Genomic DNA, 22,523 nt, shown 5'->3' on the forward strand with positions numbered 1-22,523 from the left:
GAATTACTTCAATAGACTCCTAACTGGTCTTCCAACTTGCTTCCTCCCTATACAGTCTATTCTCCATGTTACCCTCTCTCATTGAGTCCTTCAGTATGCATGTCACTAAGTGCCTTTAAAAACTGGTACCATCGTTTTTTGATAGAATTAGGACAGATAGTTGAGACAGGCCCTGACCAACTTTTGGGGATTCTTCAGCACTTGAGGTGTCAGGGGGTTGTGATTTCAACATGGAATTGTATTCACTCCCTAGCCATTTATACTAACCTCTAAAGTTCTCTAGCTATGGCTAGCCTCCAATCCTTACAGTACTTTTGTCACTCCTAACTAATGTCTCCCTTCCAAAGCATCTTCCTTGTGCCTCTGTTAAAATGTTTATAGATTGCTCGCCTTGAAGTAGAGTTCCTTATCTCTCCCTCTAGTCAGAGGTTGAATTGCTAAAAGGCAAGATTTTGGTGCATTATGGCATAACCTTCCTCCACCTCCTCGGCACCCCAACCCCTCTGTCCCTCCCCAAGGAACTGCAATCCCTTTAAAAGTTTGATGGAGTTCAGCTGAGCGGAGTTTAGCAAACAAGTAATGCATACCTAGATGCTCCAAGTACAGTGCCTCTGCCTTGGATGGTGCAATGCCCAACTGCAGCCACTACGGCCAGGAAGGTGGAAGACTGGACAGAACAGTCGGAGAAAACCAGGGTGAGGAAATGGAGGAAGAGTAAGGAGAGGAGGAGAGGGAAGGAGGGGTAGGGAGGAAGAATGGGAGGAGCTTCAGTGGGAGGGGCTTCGGGGGGAGGAGCTTCGAGCGGCGGTCGCGCTGCTGGCTCAGACCTGTCGGGATCGGTGGCCGCATGGCTGCGCCTATCTCGGGCCGCGGGGCCCGGGACTTGCTGCAGTTCCTGCGGCTGGTGGGGCAGCTCAAGGTGAGCGGGCGCCGGGAGGGCCGCCTGGGGCCCGGGTCGCGGCTGCGCGGGGAGAGGCCGGGGCCGGCCGCGGGGCGACGAGGCTCCTGCTCCCCACCTGGCCCGAGGCCAGCCCCCTTCCTCAGTTCTCCCGGCCTCTTGGGGTCGACAGAGGAAACCCCTCCGGATGGATGCGGTCGTGCGTCCGGACCGTGGTCGGAGGAAGCAAGTGGCGGAGACTGCGTGGCCGGGCTGCTAGGGCCGACCCCAGGCCGAGAGGAGTCCGAGACGCGCTGTTTCCTGTGTCGGCCTGGCGCTCCGATGGGGCCGGCCCAGGCGGCCTTTCGAGAGGTTTCTGGAGGGGATCCGGCGCGGTGATGTGCTGGTCCCTCTGCCCGCGTCTGCCCTGACTACTTTTGGGGCTCACGACCCCACAACCAGCCAAGTGGGAAGATCAGAACCCATTGGTCCTGCAGGGTTTAAGTGGAGTGCTTAAAATCTGTCTCACAATTACTTATAGAAATAACAAGACTTTTTTTTTTTTTTTTAACGGAGGATTTTATGTAGCACACACTGGAGTTACATCCCAGAGGTCCTCCTCCTGCCGGTCCACCCCTGGCCACACGTTTTGCAGAATTTCTCCAAGTTCAAAGCAGATTATCTGTTTCATGCCATTGTTTCTGCAGTTCATAAAATTCTTTAGAAATGTGAACTCCCGAGTCTCACAGGATCACATCATGATCTGAGTAAAAGGAAGAGTCATGACTGGTGGGTAGCATGAAGCAGTTAGAAACGCCTTATCCTTTCTGCTTCAGAATTTGGAAGTCTGTTGCTTGTTCACGACGCTTTCACCACAGTGTTTTCTACTTGTGTCTAATGAGTTGTTTGAAGTAAAACTTAACAACTCTTATAGTTAGGAAAGATAAGATACTTTACAGTTTTGTTCTTATGTTTTAAGGACTTGTATATGATCTGTACATCAGTAAATCGGTAACACGGAGTAACTTGACTTTTGGACTTATGTATTGTATACTTGTGAATTATTCCTCCCTCCCTCTCTCTTTCTCATTCTCTGCCCTCACTGGTTTATTTGATTCCAGCAGTTGATCATTTAGGTTAGTTAAGCGTTTTTTAATATGTACTGAAACCGTGACCCAGCTTCTGTGCCCTATTCCCTGGACTTCTCTTGAAGAGCACTGTAGATAGTTAAAATACTTATTTTTATCAATTGTTTTCTGTTCATTTTTATCAGAGAGTCCCACGTACTGGCTGGGTATACAGAAATGTCCAGAAGCCAGAGAGCGTATCAGATCACATGTATAGGATGGCAGTTATGGCTCTGGTGACCAAAGATGAACATCTTAACAAAGACCGGTAAGCTGTGAACTTTGGTGCCGGTTAGGGTCTGTGGGTATGCATGACTCTTCATGACTGAGGCCTGTGTCAGATTCTTGTAGCTTAGTGTATATGTCAAGAAAAATTACTTGAGGCAAACCATACAGATTCAGGATGTGGGAAGGGGCATTATATGCTGATCACTTCAGTTGTTGTAAACTGTACTCTGGGTTTTCTCCTGGCAAGTGAAAGAGCCTACCTTGGTCTCAAACTTAAGTGTGATGTGAGGGTTTCCAGGGCCTTGAAGGTAAAGTGTCTTTTGTCTAAAATTGTATCCATACACTGTGTGTACCTTTATTTCACCCCTTTTCTGAATAGTAGCACTTATTTGTGAAGTGACTTTTTGAAATTGTATGTGCAGGAAAGAGCTGAGAAAGATATCCTCTCTCCCTTCAGTCAACCAACAAGTGTTTAAAATGCTTTTTGAGGGACTTCCCTGGTAGTCCAGTGGGTAAGACTCCACGCCCAATGCAAGGGCCCTGAGTTTGATCCCTGGGTGGGGAACTAGATCCGTCTTGAATGCCGCAACTAAGACCTGGCTCAGCCAAAATAAATAAACAAAATAAAAAATAAAATGCTTTTTGAGCGCAGGACAAACTTTCCTAGCAATACAGTATAAGATAGTAAATAAAACCCAGATGAATTACACAGGCCCAGAGTGGCTTCCATACAGAGCACAAAATAAATTAAGTTAGAAAATTTAACCGAAGAGATCACCTGTTCTCGGGCGGTCTTCATGGAGGAGACAGAATCGGAGTTGACCTCTATGGTGCTGATTAGGTGGAGAAGTAGAAGACAGCACATAAAGAGAGGGCAGAGAAACCAAATCTCTGATGGTAGGAAAGTAAAGGTATATTTTGGAATTGATAAGTAAATCAAATTGATTGAAACGAAGGTCCATTAGGGAGTCTCCGGAGGCCTGTTACTCTGTAGATGGCGTAGAATTTAGGAGGTTTTTGGCAGATGGTACGAGATGAGCACGGTGTCAGATGGAGAGGCTCGTAAGGACAGTCTGAGACTGAACTAGATGAGAGAGCAACTGCAGGCAGGGACACCTGTGAGGAGGCTGGGAGGCCTTCTTCTGCCTCGGTGATGGTGGGAACATAAAACAGACTGGCCCTCTGGGGCATTTATCTCATGAACTGCCTTTATTATTTTGATGCTGATTATCCTAATCACTAATCATTATCACTAATAATTATAATCATTTGTTGAATAATCAACATGTTTCAGGAACATAAATTATCAAATTTAGTTTTCATACCAAAGTTAGGAAGTATTATTACCCCTTTTTACGGATGTTAAAAATGAAGGCTGCAAAACTCAGCATTTAAAGAAATTAAGTACCTTGGCAAAGGCCACACAGCTATTAGATGTTGATTGCCGGATGCAAACTCAGATCTGTCCAACTCTACCCATTTCTCTAGAAAGGGCATCATTTTGACATCTGACTAGTACATTGGGGAGATGATAGTTTTTGAATTTTGTATCAATAAGTAAATGCTCTAACTAGATCACCTCCTGGCTTTTTAATCTAAAGTTATCCACCTTTTAAAGTGACATTTGAGAAACCAGCTATTTTTTTTAATTCATGCTAACAATTTCCCCTGTATTCTCATGTATTGTGCTGAATATTAACTAGCAGTTTTGATTCAGAACTGTTGCAGGCTGGCAGAATATAATTACTTTAGAAAATACTGCATTAAAATAAAATACTCTGTGAGGCTGGAGAAAGAAAACTATATTATGTAACTTCAAAGTAGTATAGAGAAGGAATCTAGTGAATATCATTCTGTGTAATTATTCACCATTTCTTGCCTGCTCAGATGTGTACGCCTAGCCCTGGTTCATGATATGGCAGAATGCATCGTTGGGGACATAGCACCAGCAGATAACATCCCCAAAGAAGAAAAACATAGGCGAGAAGAGGTCAGTGTTGACTGTTGACTCCACAAAAGACCCCCAGAAAAACCCACTGCTGAAACAAAGCTAAGTTTATTAGACCTCTTGCAGTAAGGGAGAGTACCTCCTTGATGGAGTTTTAGTAGTGTCTCAGAAAGGAGGGTGAAGGGAGGGTATTTATAGAGTTTTAGGGCCTGGGCTGGAGGATGTTTGGATGCATCTTACAAGAGGAGCTACTATCTTACAAGATGGGATTGCATAGAGTTTAGGACACAATAACTTTGGGGTGGTAGGGCTGGTGAGCCAAGGTCTTAACAAGCGTCTTGAAGGGCAAGCTGTTAGTGCTTACTCTATTTTGGGTGGTTTACAATCTTACCTTCCAGAAGTAAGGATTTCTTGGAATAAGCAGTGAATTGGTTTTGCTTATTCTAAGCCTTGTTTAACACAGAGACAGGACATTTTGTTGGTTTCAGTTCTCATGGAGGGGCATAGAGGGGACCTGAACACAGAGTACAGATAGTACGGCTTTCATTAGAACAATGGAAATAGCTGGAACTTGAAGGAATTCTCCATGCTAGTTTAAGCTCTTTGGAGAGAAGTTCTATAAAGCCCAAGAATAATCATTATTATAATTAGTATTTAGTAAATTTTAAATTAGTCCTTTGATTTAGTGGTTAAAAGTAAAGAAAAAAATTTTGTGTTAGTAAAAAATGAATAACATCAATAAAACATTGTCTGCTGATTTGGACTCTAAACCAGAGTCCAGGGACAAAGAGGAAGACATATTTGACACAGAGACTGGAAAATCCAGGAAGGTTTTTTTTTAAAATGCTGAATGGCTGGTTCCCAATTCAGGGATTATTGCAAGCTGCTTTTATTGTAGGCCAGAGAGATTGATCCTAAATGTCTAAGTCAACAGATCCTTCATCAAGGTGGTTTAACAGGGAAGGTGGGCTTAAATAGCTGTTCTCGGAGCTGGCGGAGGCTAGAGCTCAGTAGCCAACAGCATTTTTGCCCCTCTAGAGGCAAGAAGATCTATAAGGAATCTCAGTTTAGGAGTTCCAACACACCCTAAATTATGGTAGTAAGGGGAATAGTGTAAGGAATGTGTTCTTAGTGTAAATACAGGTCCAGAACACACGAGCATCATGACAGTCTGTGAAAATGGAGGAGCTAAGGAAATGTTTCTCTGTGGGAGTCTAGACTGTCCTGAATAAAGAACTCCTAGGTTGACTGGCAGGATTAACACAAAAAGAAAACAATTAGCTCAAGATGCTGAGTTGTGGAGAGGAGTTAGCCCCAAACCAGAGGATGTTGGGTATTGACATATGACATAGAGAAAAAGGAGGAGGAAAAGACTCCTCAATTATATAGCACGTTTCAGGATGTACGATGGTTTCATTCAAGGGTAAATGTATACCTTGTGGAGGAGAAATCACATACTGAAGTACCAGAGGGTGACCAGAGACCTTAAAGTGACGCAAAGGAAGAAGAGAGTGTTCCCGTATCGGCACACAAGGAATGTGAGGTTCATTCCACAGAGGAGCGAGTCAGAACCTTCTGAAGAAAAAACATTCAGTAGGAAGGATCTCCAACCACTGGAGACAGAGAAAACCTACCTGTGTCCTGACAGAAGCTGAGTCCTGGCTAGTGACACCCCCCGGAGCGGGGCATAGAGGGGACTTGACACTCAGTGCTGCTTCTTCCTGGACGCCGTATGCAGGCAATGATGAAAAGCCTGCCCAGCCTCATTAAACCTCCTGGCTGCTGCCCACTCCATCTGATTTATAGGAGAATAAATATCATCAGAAGGGACAGGGGAAACATCTTAAAGAACCCCAAGTTCTTGGACAGGAAACCAAAGGCTTGGGGAGTGCTGATACTCCATTGCCTCTTCCTCTGCTAGTTAGGATTTGGGACAGAGAAAAAGATCTGGGAGGTGAACAGTTCTTTATGCAGATGGTGTTTATGAATAAGATGTGGATGTCTGAGCCATAACTTAAGATAATTAAATGAGGGTTTCTTGGCTCCTTGAGGTGGAATGCACATACTGAAAACCAGGAAGTATCATTTGCCCAGAGGCTAGCCAACGGCATCAGAAAGGCTTTAAACCCAAGTAGGAATGGGAGGAGAAATACTTGATAAAATTGGAAGGCTGATTGTCTTGGAGGAGAGTAGGTATTAAGATGAAAGGGAGAATGAAGGTGTAGAACAGAAAATTCAGGGGGGCCAAAAGTAATACTTGTAGTCTGACTCCCCTCCTAAACAGGATAAAATAAACTTTATATTATAACCCTAGTTGGTAAATGATGCCTGGTAGGGATCATTAAGAAGTAGTGGGATGAAGCTTGACTCTGGAATATAGCAATAGCAGGTTATATTCCTTGGCAAAGGGAAAACTTATTAAAACAGAAGGCAGAGTTATGATATATATGTACCTGAGAGTTAAAGTTGCTGAAGAACTAGAGGTTAAAAGGGGAAGAACCAAACTTTATTATGGGAGTAAACATGCAAGATGGAGAAAGTGAAAAATACAGTGAACATTTTACAGAGTGCTTTTCCTGTGCCAGATAATGAGCACTTTATATATATATTAATTATTTAATCCTCACAGCAATCCTTTCAGGTAGGTACCACTATTAACCCCATTTTACAGATGAGAAACCTGAAGGACAAAGAAGTAACTTGCACAGGGTTCCACAGCTAGTAAATGGCAAGCAGCGTTTCAAACCCCATCTGAATCTACAGATTGTCATTAACTGTTGCACTCTTCAGCCTCACCAAAGGTGTGTGAGTGATGAATACTGCTTTCTGGGTGCTTGTCACAAAACTGACAGACATTTGCTGAAAGCTTCACTCAGCTCAGAACTGTAGGCAGATTCTTTTTTTTTTTTTTTTTTTTTTTTTTTTTTTTGCGGTACACAGGCTTCTCACTGTTGTGGCCTCTCCCGTTGCAGAGCACAGGTTCCGGACGCGCAGGCTCAGCGGCCATGGCTCACGGGCCCAGCCGCTCCGCGGCATGTGGGATCTTCCCGGATCGGGGCACGAACCCATGTCCCCTGCATCGTCAGGCAGACTCTCAACCACTGCGCCACCAGGGAAGCCCTGTAGGCAGATTCTTGACATGTTTTGCTAACAGGAAGAAGCTAGGGAGATTATCACTCTAAATCTGTGTGAACAAGACAAAACTCAGTTTAGAAGTGGGAGTGGCAGGGCTCACCATCAGGCAGGGCAAGTCTGACATCTGCAGCCATTTGTCCTGGACTTCAATGAAGTCGATTTCAGTGGCTCATTTGAAAAGGTAGGCATGATTCTGTGGCATATGAGGCCAAACAAGGAATAACAACTAAGAGGTCTCAAAATGCAATTCTGATTGTATAATAACAAATGATATCAATGAGTTTAGGTCCAGAAAATCATTGCTTAATTTCAGGAAGAGAACAAAAACGTATCTGTTTGCTATGTTTTGTTTTTTAAAAGACATGGTGATTTTAGTCACCAGGAAGCTTATTAATAAGTCAGTAATCATGTGATTTCCAAAAAGCCAACTCAGCCTTGGGCTGCATTTATAGAAATAGAGCATTTGGCACGATGGAAGCTTTGGTTCCATTGTGTTTCGGGGTCAGACCACATATCAATCACTGTATTCAGCGCTGGGTGCATCGCTCTGAAGGAAATAAAGTAATCCCTTGTCACAGCAGGACTTCTATGTTTATATTATAAAAGTTTAATTTTGATATGTCTCTATACCTATATGTTATTCAGTTCATTCTTTTCAAACAAAAGCAATGGGCAAACTTATGTTTCTAGAATAGTGTAGAGAAAAGTGATCTATTTATAAAGACACTATTAATTTTTGAAAGTGCAAAGTATTTTCTCAAGTATTTTGCTGAGGTTTATGAAAAAGAAACAAGGGAGAATGCAGGTGCAAAATACCCTAAATTTCATACCACTAAGGCTGCTATAATGGTGCAAACCATTCAAGATGGTGATGTTAGTTACAAGAGCAGATCGTTGACACTGGCCAATGTGGTTTGCTCTGGAAGTGGTTGTATTCTGTAACATTTTTTTCTCCCGGTAATAAATAATTATATATACAAATACTCATTTTTATTTTTATTGCTTTTTCCCATCTCACCATTTGATCTTATGTGAGACCTTTGCCACTTTTATATACCCACTTTGCCAAAAGTGGTTCTTACAACCATATTCTTTTCAAAGAGCCTAAGCTCTAGTTAGAAGAACTGGACCAGATTAAGAGGCATAGGATGAGGATAGTGAAGGAATTGGAAGCCAATTGAGAGTAGACTGCAGACCTCATGCCCCCAAAATGTGATATTTTAGAATTTTGGAGCAACATAGAAATGAAGGAAGAGATGGGAACGAGAGGGGCTCCTGGAACTTGGAGACTAGATATACATACTGAACACCCTCCATGCTCTCACTCTCTCATCTCTGCTTTTCTGTGGGTTTTGGCTCTCCAGGCTCTACTCGGGGCTTCTGTCTCCCAGCCTCTGCTGGACAACTCATGCAGATGGTCCCTGAGTGGCTGGTTTGAGTTACATGGCCATCCCTTGGACCAATCACTGGTCGCAGAGATTCTGGCCCAGCTGGGCCACGGCCCACCTGTTTGACATTGTGTTTTTATGAGGGAGGAAGGCAGAAGAGCTGGGGCTATAGGCATAGTGGAAGGACTACAGGGACAATTTTCAGCTTGATGTAAGAAAGTACTTTCTACCAATGCTGCCTAAAGCCCATTTGGGTAACCTCTTGAGGTGCTAGGTTCCCACCACTGGACATGTTTGTGGAGGGAGGATAAGAAGTGCCCAGTGATGCTGCTGGATGGTTGGGCTCGTTACCCTTTAACATCTCTTTTCAGTCTGTGAGTCTGTGAGCCTACGAAATGCTGCTTGTAATTTCCTTTATGTTAATAACAATATCTGCCCATTTGTGTAGTGCTTTACATTTTGCAATAAAAACATTTTAACGATAAAAAATGAACATAATGGTATACAAAAAATTTCTTTGAGGTTTGTAATTCACCGATACTTTCCTATTCTCCCCACACTCAGGTTTGTTTTGAACTGTAGTGTGCTTATGGTTGAAATTCATGTGGGCATCTTGCAATTCATCCACAAGATGTAAAATCCATAAAACTCTTAGAGGAAAACATAGGCAGGACACTCTATGAAATAAATCACAGCAAGATCGTTTTTGACCCACCTCCTAGAGTAATGGAAATAAAAACAAAAATAAGCAAATGGGACCTAATGAAACTTAAAAGCTTTTGCACAGCAAAGGAAACCATAAACAAGACAAAAAGACAACCCTCAGAATGGGAGAAACTGTTTGCAAATGAAGCAACTGACAAAGGATTAATCTCCAAAATATATAGGCAGCTCATGCAGCTCCATATCAAAAAAAAAAAAAAACAACCTAATCCAAAAATGGGCAGAAGACCTAAACAGACATTTCTCCAAAGAAGACATACAGATTGCCAACAAACACATGAAAGGATGCTCAACATCACTAATCATTAGAGAAATGCAAATCAAAACCACAATGAGGTATCACCTCACACTGGTCAGAATGACCATCATCACAAAATCTACAAACAATAAATGCTGGAGAGGTTGTGGAGAAAAGGGAACCCTCTTGCACTGTTGATGGGAATGTAAATTGATACAGCCACTATGGAGGACAGTATGGAGATTCCTTAAAAAACTAAAAACAGAACTACCATATGACCCAGCAATCCCACTACTGGGCATATACCCTGAGAAAACCATAATTCAAAAGGAGTCATGTATCACAATGTTCATTGCAGCTCTATTTACAATAGCCAGGACATGGAAGCAACCTAAGTGTCCATCGACAGATGAATGGATAAAGAAGATGTGGTACATATATACAATGGAATATTACTCAGCCATAAAAAGAAACGAATCTGAGTTATTTGTAGTAAGGTGGATGGACCTAGAGTCTGTCATACAGAGTAAAGTAAGTCAGAAAGAGAAAAACAAATACCATATGGTAACACATATATATGGAATCTAAAAAATAAAAAAAGGTTCTGACGAACTTAGGAGCAGGACAGGAATAAAGATGCAGATGTAGAGAATGGACTTGAGGACACGGGGAGGGGGAAGGGTAAGCTGGGACGAAGTGAGAGAGTGGCATGGACATATATACACTACCAAATGTAAAATAGATAGCTAGTGGGAAGCAGCCGCATAGCACAGGGAGATCAGCTCAGTGCTTTGTGACCACCTAGAGAGGTGGGATAGGGAGGGTGGGAGGGAGATGCAAGAGGGAGGGTATATGGGGATATATGTATGCGTATAGCTGATTTACTTTGTTATACAGCAGAAACTAACACAACATTGTAAAGCAATTATACTCCAATAAAGATGTAAAAAAAAAAAAGATGTAAACTGCTTGGCCTCGCTTCTGATACTTCTGTAATCATTTCACACCTTCCTCATTGTCCTTATTTGTGTCTGGTGTGCTGTAGGCCACAAAATAAGTGCTCGTGAATAAATACATATGAACAAATACATTTATTTAATGTACACAACTGCCCTCCTTGTAAGCCTAAATATTGTCCAATATTCTGCTGCCCCTTTGGGAGTTATTTGTAAGAGTTTGAGTCCATTATTTGGCATTTGTAGATGAGCTGTTAAATAAATGTGAATATGATTAAAGTAATGATTTGATGTTTCAGGAAGCTATGAAGCAGCTAACCCAGCTCCTCCCAGAGGATCTCAGAAAAGAGCTCTATGAACTTTGGGAAGTAAGTATATCTGATGGGTTGCTTTTTATTGTAACTGAATTTATATGGCTCATCAGTGTTTTATTTGACTTAGACTATCTCAATAAGCTGTCTCCAACTTGTTGCTTTTTTGGTCATGTCAGTTTCTCACCTCCCAGCTGCTGCAGGAACTTCTCAGGACTAACAGTAATTTTTCTTCCCATTTCCCTTGTCACCATAAAGCCTGGTACGGATACTGACTCACAGCCCCTGGATTTCCTGATGCATAGCTCTCATCCTCCACCCTGTCAACCTCACACTCCCCCACCCCCGTCTCTGGTCCTTGAAAGGAATGTAGGCTTTGGGGTAGTTCAGAACTGGGTTCCCACCTCACTCACCACTTCCTGGCTCAGTGACCTTGGGCTCCTTCCCCTCCCTGAGTCAGTTGTCCATCTCTGAAACCATTAAGGGGTGTTAGGGCTGAGTGAGGTCAAGGCCAGGTGCTGCCATGGAGCCCAGCGCAGAACGTGGGCTCTGTGGGTACTCAGTCCCTCCCTGGTGCTGTTTTCCAGCAGTGAAGAGAAAACGACAAACAAACCCTGCCTACTGCAGTTTCTCCCTCCCTTCCAGCCCCACTGACCCTCCCTTGCTTGAGCCTCTAGCCCCACCCCTTACGCTTGGGTAGCCCTGCCTCTCACTCTCACTCTTCACGTTTCCTTCAAAGCCCTGCTCCCTCCTCCTGTCTTCTGAACCCGACCTTCCACCTTTTCTTTCACCCCCTAAAACTCATATGTACCTCCAAATAAGACCTTATTTGGAACTAGGATTCTTACAGAGGTAATCAAGTTAAAATGAGGTCATCTGGGTGGGGCGCTTTTCCAATATGACTGGTGTCCTTATGAAAAGGCGAGTTTGGATGTAGAGACACACATATTGGAAGAGTACCATGTGAGCATGAACAAGGCCATCTGTAAGCCAAGGACAGAGGCCTGGAGCAGTTCCTTCCCTCACAGCCCTCAGAAGGAACCAACCCTGCAAATACCTTGATTCCCAATTCCCAGCCTCCACAACCGGGAGATAATAAATTTCTGTTGCTTAAGCCACCCGGTTTGTGGTACTTTTTACAGCAGCCTTAGAAAACTAATTTTCTCTCTCTTTCTTCCTCTTTCCCTGATTCTGTGCAGTGGCAACTTTATTATATTCTTCGTTATTTTTTAATTATCTCTATATTCTCTCTGTTTGGCTCTTTACTGTATCTGTTAGAGTTTTGTACAGTTATAGCTGAAAGAAAGCCTGTTTCCAACTCCCTTATTTTATAGATAAGAAGACTGGAGACTAAAGAGTTTTGCCTTCCCCAAGGTCTCTTAGCCAGCTGGTGACAAAGCAAGGCCACAAGCCTGCTTCCTAACTCAGCATTTTCTTTATGTCATTACGCTGTATGTTAATTAATTGAACAAGCATTTATAGTTCTTATGTATTCATGATACTATGTCAGTTACTTACTATTAATTGTAAGAGACCCTGGGTTTCCAGGGGCTGCTGTAACAAATTACCACGAACTCGGATGGCTTAAAACAACAATGTATTGTCTCACAGTTTTGGAGGCCAGAAGTCCAAATCAAGGTGCTGGCAGGGCCATGCTCCCTGAAGGCTCTGGGAGAGGATCCTTCCTTGCCTCTCCCTAGCTTCTGGTGAATGCGTCTTCCAGCTTTGACATCCTTGCCTTCTGAATACATTGTTCGAGTCTCTGCCTCCTTAGTCAGGTGATGTTCTTCCTGTGTCTGTAACTGTGCCCAGATTTCCCTCTCGTAAGGATGTCGGTCATTGGGTTGAGGTCCATGCTAATCCATTATGACTTTATCTTAATTTGATTACATCTGCAAAGACTCTATTTCCAAATAAGGTTACATTCGTGCATTACAGGTAGACATGATTTTGTGGGAACGCTATTCAACAGAGAACACAGACTCTCATATTAACTTATGCATGTTTTAGATTCATGTACATTGGCTTCAATACCAGATTTCCAAGGTTCAAATTACTGGCTCCTCTGTTTACTAGCTATGTGATCTTGGGCGACTTACTGAACCTCTCTGTCTCAATTTCCTCATCTATAAAATGCTACTAATAGTAGTATACCTATTTTATAGGGTTGCGTGGCAATCAAATGAATATATGTAAAGCAGTTAGAATATTGCCTGACACATAGTACACTCTGTTTTTCTGTCTCCAGTCCATATGTTCTGATTTTGATTTAAGAAAATAGGGTCACTCTGAACGCAGGGAACTGAGTACTGGTTACATAGAAAATGGCAGTTGATCGATTTCTGAAACGTTAATCACTGCTATTCACAACTGTAAATAGCTATCAGCCCACAGGGTCACATCTAGTTAAAGCAATTAGATATCCTCGATTATAATTTATCTTTTACCATAGAAGTGTGAAGTCAAATTTTAGTGAGTCAAGGGAAAACATTTTCATTTTTTTCCTCGAAGTATCACAGAAAGATATCCGCCCTACCACCTGCATTTTGCTTTAAAGAAATAACCCTTGGAATCCCGAGGCAAAGCAAGAGGTGCTCCCTGCCATATGCTGAATGCCTGGCACACTCACCTGCCCTTGGATTGTTTCCCAACATACAGCTGAAGATACTGTTGGGTTAACAAGTACCCCTTAAAAAAGCCTCTCTCTGTTCTATCCTTTGAAGTACAAGTGCTGTATTTTGGTGGGGAGTTTGATATACAGCAACATGAGCGTCCTGGGTCCCAGAGGGAGAGTCACTAGGAGGTGAGAAAGTGGAACACATAAAAGACAACTTTATATATGTCGATACTTCATGTAGGGCCAATCTTTCCCCAAGGGAGAGGGAGGTAACCTTTGATCTTCCTCTCCTTTCCTCTCTTTCTCTTTCCTTCGGTCCTCCATGTTGAGAACCTGGAACTTGCTTGAAATCCTCATCCTTCTGTTGTTCTGAAAACCCCAGTCAGAGCTGCATCTAATAAAAACCAAGAAATCTTCAGTGATTCACATCACATCACCCTGCTGAGAAAGCATGACAGGTTCATTATCTGAACACATCTAGGGTGGAATTACAAATGAGAGCTTGGCAGGGAAATCAGTTGGGAATACTTTGGTCTTAATAGAAGAATGGTTCTGTATAGTATTAATTGGGACTGGTGGTTTTGTGACATGTGTCATGCACTATGAAGCAGACTGCCTCTTATTTCTGGCCTGCACTGAGGAGGGAGGGAACAAAGGGAAGAGGAAAGGTAAAAAAGCCACACCCCGTCCACTACCTTCACCGCCTCCCTGCCACCAACACATGCACATACCCATGGCATGAAGAGTTCTCAGACCCTGGCTGTATCCTCAAGAGTCATAACCCGGAGGGACTTGATTAACTCCTCCCTATTTGGAAAGCAGGGACAGAGATTTTCATTGTAGAGTGGTAACCGAAATTAAATGAGAAAGCTAGAAAGTCACTTCAAAAGGAAAAGGAAACGCGACATTAAATGGAGAGGGAAATAATTTGAGAAGCATAAGATGAAATATTAGCTTGAAGTTGAAAAGACCTGCTCTACTCAGGTGGATTAAAGAATAATGATCTTGAAGATAAGTTACTAAACAGGAAGGAAAATGCTTGGAAGTGTCCATGTGAACACATGAGGCCTCGCAGGCATCGGGTGGAATAGATGGAGCTGTGAGCACCGCCTTCCCACATACAGCGCCGCTGTTAAGCGGTGGAGTTGCAGGTGACTAGTCTCTGTGATGGGTTTGTATGCAGTGGAGAAATGTGGCCAGTGCAGAATGTGCTTTTAGCTGTGACTCTGATTTCAGGTACCAGAATGAGAATTTTCCTGGAATAACCTATCATGCAGCCCTAATCATGTGGCTTTAATTGTCCCTTTACTTAGGAATATGAGACCCAATCTAGTGCAGAAGCTAAATTTGTGAAGCAGCTGGACCAATGTGAAATGATTCTTCAGGCATCTGAATATGAAGACCTTGAGAACAAACCTGGGAGACTGCAGGACTTCTACAATTCCACAGCAGGTACGCAATGCTGCTTTCAATAAGCATCACTTTAGTTTGGCTTAATTTACTCCTAGTGTATAAAATGTTAGTCATAACATTATATTATATGTCCACTGTTGTTACCCTCCTCTGACACTTTCGTATGGAGCATCTAAGAAGCAAATGGTGGGGTTTATGGTATGAGGTGACCTAGTGCACAAGAGCATTGCCGCTCTGGAGTCTGAGCACCAGGTTCACATCACACATACTAGCTGTGTGCTTCCAGGCAGTCTCCTGACCTTTCTGAAAAATGGAAATCATAATACCTTACTTAAGACATAGGCTGGTTTTGAGATTCAAGGTATGTCAAATGCATTATAATATGTAAGTGCTTTATAGATGTCAGGTCATGTTAAGGTGGAGGTAGAAATAGAGACTTAAAAAGAGAAAACTCCAAACAGCTGAAGTCACCGTCGTCATTATAGCTCTTCAGAGCACAGGCCTAAAGTCAAACTGCATGGGTTTGAATCCTGGTTCTGCCACATACAATTTACGTAACTTCCAGTAAATTAATACTTAACCTAGCTCTGGACCTTCATTTCCTTATTTTTAACTTGAGGATAATTACTAAATCTACTTTATAGGGTTATTTGAGGATATATGTGAAGTGCTTAGAATAATGGCTGGCAATAAGCCTTAGCTATCCTCATTTTTTTTTTTTTTTTGCCATACGCAGGCCTCTCACTGTTGTGGCCTCTCCTGTTGCGGAGCACAGGCTCCGGACGCACAGGCTCAGCGGCCATGGCTCACGGGCCTAGCCGCTCCGCGGCATGTGGGATCTTCCCGGGCCGGGGCACGAACCTGCGTCCCCTGCGTTGGCAGGCAGACTCCCAACCACTGCGCCACCAGGGAAGCCCGCTATCTTCATTTTGATTCAGCTTCTAGAGTGAGGCACCAGGTGCACTGACCGCTGGTGTTCATGTTGCTCCCTGGAGTAGAACTCCATCTCTCTTCCCTGGGAGTTCTTCAGGCTCAGCTCAGCCTCCATCTCCCCTGAGAATACTGTTAGCGATGATATTGGGGGGACCTCTCTGGACCCTTTTGTGACCTCATCAAGTAGAGGAAAGTCCCAGCTCCAAAATATGCTCCAAACTATGATTTGCATTGTAATGAAGTTGATGTGATTTTCCTTCTCTCTTTTCCAGCCCCACTACCTCTGCCCTAGACAAGGCCCTCATTATTTCTGTATTGAACTGTTGTTATAACCACCTAATTTAATCTGCTAGGCTCATGAGTTCATCCTGCATGTCTCAGTGCTTTCCTCCTTTGTAGATATAGGTATCATCACCTCTTTTGTTTTTTAAACGTTTGTGGCTTTCCTCTTCCTTAAAAATAAAATCTTGACAATTTCTAAGTCATCTGAACAGCTCTGCAGGCTAAGGCCACTCAGCTGTCTGGTTTCCTCTCCTAATCTTCCCTGTCACAGCTGAGCGTTCCCTTCTTTTTGCTCAATCTGCCCTCGGTCTGCAGCTTGCCTTAGCGTTGTCACAGTCTGACTTGCATTCTCCGTAATGATGTTCCTCGTTGGGTTTCTTTCCAAAACCCCACTTGCCCACCCCACCCTATCGTAAGCTGTTTGAGGGCTGAGACCAACCAGCTTTGTCTTATCTGTCCTCGGTATAGGCGATGCTCAAAATGTTTGACTTTGGTTCAGTGGAATAATGTTGTAAACCAGGGGTCAGCCAACTATAGCCCGTGGGCCAAACTGGCTGCTGCTTGTTTCTATCAATAAAGCTTTACTGAAACAGCCACGCTCTTTCTTTCTCTGTTGTCTATACTGTTTTCATGCTACAGCAGCAGAGCTCAGTAGTTGGCAGCAAAGACCAAATAGTTCACAAAACCTAAAATATTTACTATCTGACTCTTTACACGAAAAAAGGTTTGACCAATGATTGGGTTACTAGATAGCATATTTCCCCAATAAGGTAATAAAATATGTCACGTTTATGTTGTTCTTTGCATTTTAATACTATTTTCTTCTATTTTGGTACATTCACAATGAAAAACAGAAAATGAAACATGAGAATACTAGTACAATCAAAAACTATGGGAGCTGGAAGGTCATCTGGTTTAAACTCCACATTTTATTGCGGAAGAAACTTGAGCCTGGAAAGAGGGTGATGTGCGCACAGCTGATGAGATTAAAATTCACTGCACTTTCCACTGTGGTGCACTATTTCTAGTAAAAAATTAGTAAACTTAAACAGTGTAAATGATGTAAGAAATGGTTTCTTCCTATTTCTTGCCCTGGTTTGGACCAGGGTAGTAATGGTAGAAAAAGTAAGAAGTCAGATTCTGGATATATTTTGAGTATAGAGTCGACAGGATTTGTGTATGGGGTGTTTATAAGAGGAGTCTGAGGATTTTGGACTTTCCACTAGACAGGAAAGATGGGGGGAAGAATAGGTTTGGAGGAAGAAAATCAGGGGTCCCAGAAGCCAAGGGAAGAAAGTGTTTCAAGAGGGCAGGAGTAGCTGTCGGATTTAGCAACATGGAGCTGATCGGTGTCCTTGGTAAAAGCAGTTTTGGTGGAATGACGTTAAGTCTGACAGCACGACTTTTACACCGTGGGGCAGAGGATGGCCTGGAAGCAACGAGGAGTGTGGAGGACAAGCCCTGGCCTGGTGGTAGGAGCTGCATGAGACAGAAGACAGCCACGGGTGGAGGGGCTGCAGAGAAAGCTGTATCCTCAGGACGAGTAGGTGTCAGTTAGGGCAAGAAAGTGAAGGGGACGTTCAGAGAAGAGATTGAGCATAGCGAATCAATGGAATAGAGTTAACTGTGGAATGAAGAGCAAGCAACAAAAGGCACTGGCAAGAGAAGACAGGGAAGAAGGGATGGTGGGTTTAACCACCCCCCCCCCCCCACCACGTGCTAGCCACCACCCACCTAAGATAGCTCGGAGCTTGGCTGCTGCCCAGGGCAGAAGCCCAGAGGGGCCAAGGAGCCAGGAAGACAGCACAGACTAGCTGGTTTCATTGTAGATGTTTGCACTCTTGTCTGCATCCTGGGACAGCCCAGACCCCCTGGTCTTCCTATCAGTCTTTTTATATGTAGGTGCATTGTTCCCCACAACTAATTGCAGATTCAGAATGGACAGCGATTGTTCTCAGTTCTCTGGACTCCATCCTCCCTGAGTTTCCCTGGAGTTCCTGGTAGGGGTACTCAGAGGCTGCCTGGTGAGGTTTTCCCCAGGTCTGCCTGAGCTGTAGTTCTTTGCCTGATTCTCATCCTTACGCTTGATAGCATCTGGGGTGACTAGCATAAGCTCCGAGTGGTTGCCTTTGGCCTCTCTCCAGGACCTGGAATCTTACTCTGCGTTGGAGTGAAGTACGGGTCAGATCACAGAATCGGGCTCCTGACAAGCCCTAGGATCCAGCTGGAGAAACTGATGTATTCACTTGTCATTATCTTTTTCCCTATCTTCTTGCATTGCAGGAAAATTCAGTCACCCTGAGATAGCCCAGCTTGTTTCCGAACTTGAGGCAGAAAGAAACGCTAACATAGCTGCCGCCGCCAGTGAGCCACACTCGTGAGATGCACTCCTGTAACAAACATTTTATTTTTCTGTTTCATGGTATTGTGTTTTGCCACTGTTGGTCTGTTGATTCCCCAGATGCGAGTCTGTTTATTTTCAATTGCCTGGACTCCAGCAAGAAACGTGATAAAATTTGGACAGTAAAAGAAGCTACAGAACAGGGTGTGGTCCTGAAAATGCCATGGATGAAGACTTGGAGGGTGGGGGGCTTTTTATGAACTGAGTAAATAAATTTTTAAAACCTTAAACTTTGGAATATTTATTACTGATTTTCAGTCATCTTATTCTGAGTTAATAACCTACCTCCCTGAAGGCCAGATTCGTTGAACAATAGAAAATGTAATTATGATTGCTTTTAAGAAGATTCTTCAGCTGGCTTAGTGATAAGGATCCAGGAAAGACAAAGTATCATAATGCATTCTCCCATCAGATGAAATGCTGCTTTATTCAGATGCTGCAGCCAGACTTTTAATTCACTATGATGTGCTTTAGGGCCCTGATCATAGACTTGTAACCTGGTAACTGGTTCTGCCCCTGCCCCCATCAATCCTTTCTGTCATTTGGGGATATAAATCTGGGCATGCGATCTCAAATGGCATTTCTCCTCCTCTGTTTTCCCCTGGCTGATTTATATTCTTCAGACCTTGATTATAAGATATTTATCACCAGATGAGAAATATATGAGTTATTACTGGGTCACGGGACCTTATGGAGAGAACGCATCAGACCCGACTTCTTCCCCTCATCTCCCTAGCATAGGGTAAGTAATCTGCCCGCTTGCCTTTACATGTTGCACAGCCACTGAATGGTGAGGAAGGGAAGGCTATCCATGCAAACCTGCTCAGTAGTTTGGTGGGAGCATGATGCCTGTCCCTTTAATTCAAATGTCAGTTTCCATTTGAAGAAGGCCTAAAAAGGCTGGCATGGTGAGAATCCTAGGCACCAGTTTCTTTGGAAACTTTGCAGTATCCATGGATACCGAATCTGCCGGAAGCAAGGTGCATGATCTCTTTAGGAGCAACACAAACGTGTACCTAGAGCTGATCTGCATTGAAAAGAGCAGTGCTGCTCTGCACTGAGATGCTGTTGCGTCACAGCAACAGTATGTAAAAAGCAGTAAATAGTTGAAAGTCAGCAAGGTCTGGTTATTCACTGGAGATACGGTTTAGAAGAAAACAACTATATCTATCAGTGTTTTGGAGTTTTTTTCTCCTGGCATGAAAACATGCACACAAAATAACCCTTGATAAAGTTCAAATATTTGTAACCAGAAGATTTCTGTGGCCCTGGAGTTTTATTTGGGTTGTTTGCCTGTTGTAATTTTCATAAATCCACACAGAGACTCTCGAAGTCTTTACTGGGTCACACTTAATACTGGTCACAATCATTATCTCAGTTTTCCATTTACCTACCAAATGAGGGTTCACATTTAGTCCTAAACCTTCCTTATTGGGCTAATATATTTAAAAACAGAAAATGTAATGGTGTTATAAATAAAATATCCTTTAATAAGAAGGACAAAATGAAGATCAGTAAAAGAAGATAGCTATTGCGTTCACCAGCCGATGTCTACAAATAGTTAAGCATTATCAATCTAATGGTTTTCTCTTCTTAGATACCTGTGCTACTTGTCTGGAATTGGTCTTCTGAATAACAAACCCTAGAACTATGTTGCCGAGTAAATAATTATTCTTGGGTTGAACTGTTGGTTCGCAGACCGGCTCCCCTACGCGGAGGGCAAGGAGAGACTGCAGAAGAGGCAGCCACTCCAGCTTAGTAGGTGGCCAGTTCATAAGCAAGGCAACTTACATATGCAGCTTGTCTGGGGCGGCCTCAAGACAAGATCTCTGCACTCGCCTGTCAGAATCTTGAATTTATATAGAAGCTTTAACTGGCTTCAGTCAGTCGTGTACCGTCCAGATGGTCTCAACCATTACCGTCACAAGGCAGCTTCCTGAAACAGCTCCTAGTGTGGGAATGGTAGGTGGAACACACATTACACGCACAGGGATGGGGGTGAGTAGCCTCCAATTGCCTGGGCCCAGCTCTCTGGTCAGCTGGTGGTCACATCCTCCTGATGACCTGCAACATGAACTCAACAAAAACAATTCCTTGTTACCTCTTGGTAATGAGGAAGAGACTACCCCGCACTCAAAAAGAGGAGCAGCTGGAAGGGTTGGTCTGCAGGGGGCACCTCAGGCTAGTTCTCCCTGCCTGGTCCCTGGGGCTGATCCGGGTCGGGTGGAGGTGGGGGTGGTTCCATCTCCAAAACAGTTCCTTGTTTTCCCATTGTCTGTGGGCTACCATTTCCCTAGCTCTTACGTAATTCTCAATGCCCTTATATTTGACAAATACTAATTCTAACAGAATGGCCAACCTGTTCGTCTTAAAATCTTGTAACGTATGCTCTGGGATAAATGACTAACGAAGTGCCTTGGGAAGAGCATCCTCTGTACCCAGCATTTTTATTTAAGTAACTTGCCAGTCTTTATAGACAAAGTGAGATTGGGGATGATTTCTATGGGAGACTTAGGATTATGTTATTTGTGGTTTGCCTTGATATATATACTCTTTATGGTAGAAACTGAAAGTCAAGTAGAAATGCAGAATAAAGAATTTTACCATTCTTAAATAAAGATTATCAAAAATAACCGTAAAACTTTGCCAAATATAGTTTGAAATTATATTTGAACGCCAGGTTTGAAGAAGTTGCTTTACATGTCATATTTAAGTCACTTTTTAAACTTATCACCACCTTCCTTTATTGTACCCATCCACACTCCAATTTAATAAAAAGGGAGAGGAGAGGCTTGGGGTTAAAGTTCACAACCTTATGCACCATTTTACAGTGAAGTTCAACAACTTTCAAGCTGATGGGTAATTTTGGAACAATGCACTGTGGCAGAAGAGCCGCTTAGATTCCCAGAGTTCTCTTCACGTTGACCACTGTGAGTGGCATGGCTTATCAGGACAGTTCGTTCTGTTGTCTATGGTTCAAGAGCAGATTTATAAGAAAATGTGTAATTTAGGGAAAGATACAGATTGCTTTGCTGACATGACCTACCAATAGTCATAGTCTATGAGATTTGAGTTTAAGATAAATTTGCAGTGTAAATTTCTGAATATTTTCCATCAGAGCAACAGGATTTTAAAAGTAATGAATGGTTAAATTACAGAATGGCTTACTTAAAAACAGTTTATTTTGTAATCACAGTTCACATTGGAGTTTTCAATTATTGAGATGCATTTTTGGTATCATACATGTTGTGGCATTTCATATACTTGGCTGGCCTGACCTGAAGTCGTTTTGATTTGTTAGCAAAAGGCTATGTCCATTGCGTGCAAATACTGTTCAGTACTTGTGGAACACTTTAAACTACTGCATGTGAACTAAGCCCAGCTGGACAAAATAGGGCAACTCAGCGGCCAGTCAAGTTGGGACATACTTGCCTGTGCAAAGTCAGGGAGACACGAGCAGCTCCTGAGTGAGTAAGCAGTGAGAAGATGAGACCTGCCAACCAAAAACTGATTTAATTATTCTACTCACACATCTCATGACAAAATGAAAAAAGAGATGTCATGGCCATTTTATCGCTCCCAGATGAGAGGGAATAATTTTAATTAAAAACAAACTTTTCAATTAATAGAGGTGATGTGAATATAGTTTTTAAAAAACTGATGAAATTAGAATTTTTGAAGAATGGTTTAAAATAAACAGCTAGGGACTTTCCTGGTGGTCTAGTGGTTAAGACTCCATGCTCCCAATGCAGGGGACCCGGGTTCGATCCCTGGTCAGGGAACTAGATTCTGCATGCTGCAACTAAGACCTGGCGCAGCCAAAAATATTAAAATAAATAAAACAAACATAAAATTTATTTTATTTTATTTTAGCTTTGAGGCATTAACACTAATTTTCTTGATTATTTTTCTACCTAATTTTAATACTGTGTTTTCAGATTGTAGG

The 22,523-nt window shown here is 42.9% G+C and overlaps 1 protein-coding gene across 1 annotated transcript; it reads left to right on the forward strand.

Annotated features, from left to right (window-relative positions):
- Positions 1–793: 793 nt before the first annotated feature.
- HDDC2 (HD domain containing 2) lies at positions 794–21,207 on the forward strand. Its single transcript, XM_027087167.1, has 7 exons — positions 794–919; positions 2,151–2,272; positions 4,120–4,222; positions 10,920–10,988; positions 14,862–15,000; positions 18,460–19,319; positions 20,175–21,207. The coding sequence occupies exons 1-6, from the start codon at positions 848–850 to the stop codon at positions 18,555–18,557; spliced, it is 603 nt and encodes a 200-aa protein (XP_026942968.1). The 5' UTR covers positions 794–847; the 3' UTR covers positions 18,558–19,319; positions 20,175–21,207.
- The last annotated feature ends 1,316 nt before the right edge of the window (positions 21,208–22,523 follow it).

The sequence above is a fragment of the Aethalodelphis obliquidens genome, unplaced genomic scaffold, assembly GCF_003676395.1.
Source record: "Aethalodelphis obliquidens isolate GAN/ISIS:26980383/991018 unplaced genomic scaffold, ASM367639v1 scaffold3, whole genome shotgun sequence".
Lineage (NCBI taxonomy): Eukaryota > Metazoa > Chordata > Mammalia > Artiodactyla > Delphinidae > Aethalodelphis > Aethalodelphis obliquidens.

Excerpts from the sequence above, each read along its gene's own strand:
- HDDC2 (XM_027087167.1), top strand. The coding sequence starts at position 848 with ATGGCTGCGCCTATCTCGGGCCGCGGGGCCCGGGACTTGCTGCAGTTC. Across the intron at positions 2,273-4,119 it reads GAACATCTTAACAAAGACCG|ATGTGTACGCCTAGCCCTGG; the intron begins GTAAGCTGTGAA and ends TTGCCTGCTCAG. Across the intron at positions 10,989-14,861 it reads AGCTCTATGAACTTTGGGAA|GAATATGAGACCCAATCTAG; the intron begins GTAAGTATATCT and ends CCCTTTACTTAG.